Raw genomic sequence first — 4,983 nt, 5'->3', positions numbered from 1 at the left:
TCTATCGTTTTTATTTCATCTGTCAGTCATAAGTCGGGTAGCTGGGTCAGATTTTGACTAGCACCCACATGTTGGGTCCCTCAAATATTGGAAGGTGGGTTTCAGGGCCAAGGGTTTTACAGGAAAGAAAGAAAGAAAAAAGAAAAAACACACATTAAATCATTTATAAGCAATTGGACAGGGTTGATAGTTCAAGATTTATTTAAGTACTCTGTTGCATAGGGCAATTTAAATTTGATGTTCCAGGTACCAACAAATGGGAACACGAATCTTGTAACTTGTCAAGAATCACAGTCGGACAATGACTATCGTAAGCACATGATTTTACACTTCAGTATCCATATCAACACTAACTTCATATTAAATTGGACACCGCTGTGTTTTGTCCTGCAAAACGTGCTATGCAGAATTAACGTCAATACATTGACTAACTAGTAGGCCATATTATCCAAGTTGAAAACCAAGCACCAAAATTTCATCAATTACATGATACGAACCATTCAAGCCATTGGTCCGTTGTAAGTTTTGCCTACAAGGAATTTGGTTCGATTGTCTACTATGAGAGAATAGGATGGGAATGTTGCATTCGTGCTCCGTAGAATTACAGGATTCATCGAGTATGGCAAAAGTGGTTGTGAGCACTGCCCCACAGCTATTTACAGTAACCCAGAACCCAGAATTTAAGTCTCTTGCACAAGTACGGAACACGTTAGGTTCAAGCCTAGACTGCTTTTCCTTCATCTGCCAAACGAATGCATCATTCACAACAGAACAGTCCAAAGGAAGAGGAACACATCTGTAATTAAATCTAAACTTTGCAGCAAATGAGTAGACAACTTAAAAGGCCTATCCATAGCTTTTGGTGAGGAGAAGAAAAATGTACAGTGACCTGAATACATAATGTTGCAATATTTTCCAGGCTTCGTCACATAGAACTAAGTAGCCTCTGAATCTTGCCCCGTCGCTTGTCTCGCTCTTCTAAACCCTCCGTATCTCCTATATTGTCGTGGTATTCCTGTCCCATCCAAAGTTCAAGACATAATGTGATTTGAAGGCATGAAAGGACTAGAGGGTACGCGTCCATTGAAGGAAGATTTGAAGTACTCCCACAGAACTTGCATTTTAGTTATTATACCAAATACTACAAACTGTGAGCACATTGTTGTGTTCCTCACCTGTAATACAACTTTAATATCCTCCCTTGAAAGGCGACGCTGCTTCAATAATAGTCCTATTCGTTCCCTTATGCCTACGTTCCTGAACACAAGGTAAAAGGGCATAACGTATAAGAAGCTAAATATTAATGAAACGTTAATCAGGATACCTCATGCTAGGTAGAAGCTGTGAAAATAGATTGAGTTCATGAAAACTTACTCTGACGCCCATATATGTGCCAGAATGAGAGCGAGGAGCTGCACAAATACCAACAAGTGGAAAGGTCAAACGCCAAAAAAAATCCAAGCCACTAAGGTATAGATATGAAAATCGATATAGATATATATAGATATGAAAGCAACTTCTTAGAAGCCAGTCCGGATAATGATAAGAACTGAGTAATCCATTGTGAGGAGAAAAGCCCACCTGCAGTGTATAGAGGCCTGCCTCCAACTTGGCAAGATATTTTTCATCGTCATCCATCTGCGCTACACCAATTACAATGTCATTCAACTAAAAATGATATTCAAATCCTGGGTAATAAGGAGGAAATCTGACGTAGGGCCGATAAAACATACTCCAACGAAAAGTAAATCTGACTGAACCGAGAGAATGGGAGAGATGAGAGAGACTGAGAAAGAACTAGGTTCAGTACAAGTAAATCTAGTGCCAACAAATAGCTGCTGAACACATCAATCGAGAAGACGCTGTCAATCTACCGAATAGACAGTAACTGACCTGATCGTCGTCATCATCCGGCTCATCAAGCCTTTTTGACTCAGCTTTAACACGATCAGAATATCTGTACCCACATTACAAGCAGTACAAGTAGAATAAGTTCACAACGACTTGTAAAAGCTCATATGACCAACATAAGAGAAACAAGGAAAGCCATATCTTCTTGGCCACCTTACAAGCAAGCACTTGTAACCGTGTCTTAAAAGACATACTGGGAAACCAATGCTTTACAGTCAAACTGTATCCTCTAATTGGCAGAAGCAGAGGATTCACTCTTTGACCCACCTAAGATAAAGCTCCATTAGCCGATCAACTTTCTCGAATTCGTTCTCCATAAATTTGTTCAGCAACCGTTCTCGTCTCGAACCCCGTGTCAAACTGCCTGCGAGATGAACACGCAGCACACTTAATGGACAGCATCCGAAATATATTTATGAAGGCGAAAATATCAGATGTTTGAATAATAACTATCAAAGCAGAAAACTGGCTGATTGTAAAAATAACAGAGGAATCATGACAAATTCCCATGCTACCCTATAAGTTTGCAATCTCAAATAAGAACTACAACGAAGGCACGCGCAACAGAGATATGGTCCACATACTTCCCACAAAAGTACCTGACAAACCTATATAACCACCACAAAGTGCAGTTTACGAACCTAACCTTTCGTAAAGTATAAGCTATTACTATAGAGTAGGAAAAAAAAGAAGGACAAATCTCGATAGTAGTCTCACCAAAAAGAGAAGAGGTTATGGAGATCACACGCTCCTCAATCTCCTCATAGTTCCTGTCCCCTCGGTTCTTCCCCTTCACAGGTATCTGAAAAAAAAAACGTATTAAACATCAGAGATGTCGCAATCCAATGAAGGATCTATACTTTTTCATTTTGTCCTTTTTTTTCTCCTGTTTTATCATCTGACCATAATCAAAACCGTACAACGCACCAAACAAGCTTTCCTACCCAGAACAATCAGCTAATACCTAATCGATATGTGCAATAAAACATTTAAATGATTTGAATGTTCCGAATTAGCATTTACATTTTTTTTAAATTACGGATATTTAGTCGAACAATTACTACATGCGGACTCATATAAAATGATTTTAAATAAAGCGCAAGAGCAAGTTAACTGCTCTGAAAGCATAAAAATCAAATCTAAAAAATCAAATTAAGTAATATAAAAAGGCTTGTCCTAATCTCAAAGAGATCGAGTACCTTTCCCATAAAAGCGGCGAAAAGTGTTTTCAGTCCCAACACATCGACGAACCGTTCGCAGGCGGCTGAGCACCTTGTCATGGCGAAGTCTAGAGCCTTCATGGCAGATCCATAAGCAAGCCTTTTTTGCTTCATGATGATAATCATTAGTTCGACGCCTTCAGCTTTCACAAACCGGTCCTTGTTCTCCATTGGCATTACAACACTACAGAGACTATTAAACAGATTTTCAAGCATCTCTTCTTCTTCAGAAGTCTTCGGGTCTCTAGACTTGTAGAACGCAACAGCTTGTAGTAAGGTATCCACACCATTCAGCTGTCCTACGCGCTTCTGATTCGCCTCACTGTTTTGCAGCAAAATGGCCAGAATTTCGCTTGCATAAAACTTATTACTGTCGAATTCCCGCAGTTTGATTCTGTTCAAAATCCACCTCAAAAACTTTGTCCTCTCACACACAAGCTCCGCAACCGCAGGTTTTACTTCTGTCATGTTCTCAATGATCGACAGCGTATTGAAAACGCATGCCGCCTCGTCGCTGTCCACCTCGTCCATCCGCCCCAGGTTTTGTACTAGAAGCTCTAATGCATTGTTCTCAATCAACGCATCCACCAAAACTAAGGCCGGCTCATCGCTCTCCCCAATCACATCCTCATCTGTCAAATCGCTAAGCAAAGTCACGACGGACATGGCAATATCCGTATTGTCATGGCCAAGCAAACCTAAAATCGACGGGACCGACCCGAGCCGCACAAGCTCCGGATACAGGTCAGGATTAGCTGCCAGGGCATGCAGCTTCTTCACTTCTTCGTCCAAGTCCATTTCTGACTCCATGAACTTCTCAGGCTGATCGAAAAACTTCATGCGCGCCTCCAGATTGTCTCGCAGTTTGCGTTCAAACCCGAGCACGAGCTTCTTCAAGCGCCGCACGTCGATCACCTCCACAATATCGGCCGAGGCTTCCATCGCCTGCAGGTCGACCTTGCTGGGGGCGACGTTGTCGGGATGCGGTCCTCCCGTGCCACTGCCGTTGGCAAGCACGGCGCCATTGGCAACTCCATCTGTGTCACGCTTGCGCTTGCCCTGCGAGGCCATCGCTCTAGCTCCCCTCACTCGGGCACGTCTACGCTTGAATTGAATCGAAGAGAGTCTGGCAGTAGATTTAAACCACAGACTGGTGAACAGAACCACATGGCAAATGCAAGCAGAGTCAGTGACAGCAACGAACTGAGAAGCTCCGCGAGAACTCGATCATACAAGAGGCGCCATTGCCAACAACAACAGTGCTCGGAGAAAAGGGGAGAATTAGGGTTTCGGGTCGAGAAGCACGATCGCACCTCCACAAGAAACGCTTACTTCTCTTGTCACCAACACTTTACTTTAATTACTGTGGCCATGGTTGGCTCTTACCTTCAGTTAAGTCATTGCGTGTATTCTCATACACATTATGATTCAATTTTGAGCTTCGAAATAATGGTTTTGCGCGCCTCCAGATTGTCTCGCAGTTTGCGTTCAAAGATTTTAGTAGCATTAAATGTGTAGTTTAATAATTTATTGTATATTTATATTTATACATCACAATTTTCCATTTTATGTATATATTTATTTATTTATTGTAATAATTAATTGTGTAGATTTTTTAGCCTAACATTAAAATATTGTACTAAGACTAAAAAATATTTTTATTTAACAAGAAGCATGATTATTAAAATTTGATATGTTTATTATTTTTAATAGTCTTATTTCAGATTTGTATAGTATAAATAATAGTGTTTTTTTCTAAATGAGTTGTAAAGGTGTTTCAAGTGTGGGTAAGTATCTTACAAAGTGAAAGAAGATTATAGACATAAATATAGGTAATTTTATTTAATCTAAA

General features: G+C 40.6%; 1 protein-coding gene across 1 annotated transcript; it reads right to left on the bottom strand.

Annotated features, from left to right (window-relative positions):
* Window positions 1-782: 782 nt before the first annotated feature.
* LOC112276145 (uncharacterized) lies at window positions 783-4,444 on the bottom strand. The gene is made up of 8 exons (XM_024507203.3): window positions 3,111-4,444; window positions 2,629-2,713; window positions 2,179-2,275; window positions 1,894-1,957; window positions 1,582-1,638; window positions 1,375-1,412; window positions 1,176-1,257; window positions 783-1,015 (listed from the first exon to the last, which is right to left on the bottom strand). Exons 1-8 carry the CDS (start codon window positions 4,200-4,202, stop codon window positions 926-928), a joined length of 1,605 nt encoding a protein of 534 aa, XP_024362971.1. The 5' UTR covers window positions 4,203-4,444; the 3' UTR covers window positions 783-925.
* Between the last annotated feature and the right edge of the window lie 539 nt (window positions 4,445-4,983).

The sequence above is a fragment of the Physcomitrium patens genome, chromosome 23 (assembly GCF_059467195.1).
Source record: "Physcomitrium patens ecotype Gransden chromosome 23, ASM5946719v1, whole genome shotgun sequence".
Taxonomy (NCBI): Eukaryota; Viridiplantae; Streptophyta; class Bryopsida; order Funariales; family Funariaceae; genus Physcomitrium; species Physcomitrium patens.
This window is presented reverse-complemented; position numbering and strand designations above follow the sequence as displayed.

Coding starts and splice junctions, on each gene's coding strand:
- LOC112276145 (XM_024507203.3), bottom strand. CDS start 4,202: ATGGCCTCGCAGGGCAAGCGCAAGCGTGACACAGATGGAGTTGCCAAT. Junction 1,413..1,581: donor CAGGCCTCTATACACTGCAG/GTGGGCTTTTCT, acceptor GTATTTGTGCAG/CTCCTCGCTCTCATTCTGGC. Junction 1,258..1,374: donor GCACATATATGGGCGTCAGA/GTAAGTTTTCAT, acceptor CCTTGTGTTCAG/GAACGTAGGCATAAGGGAAC.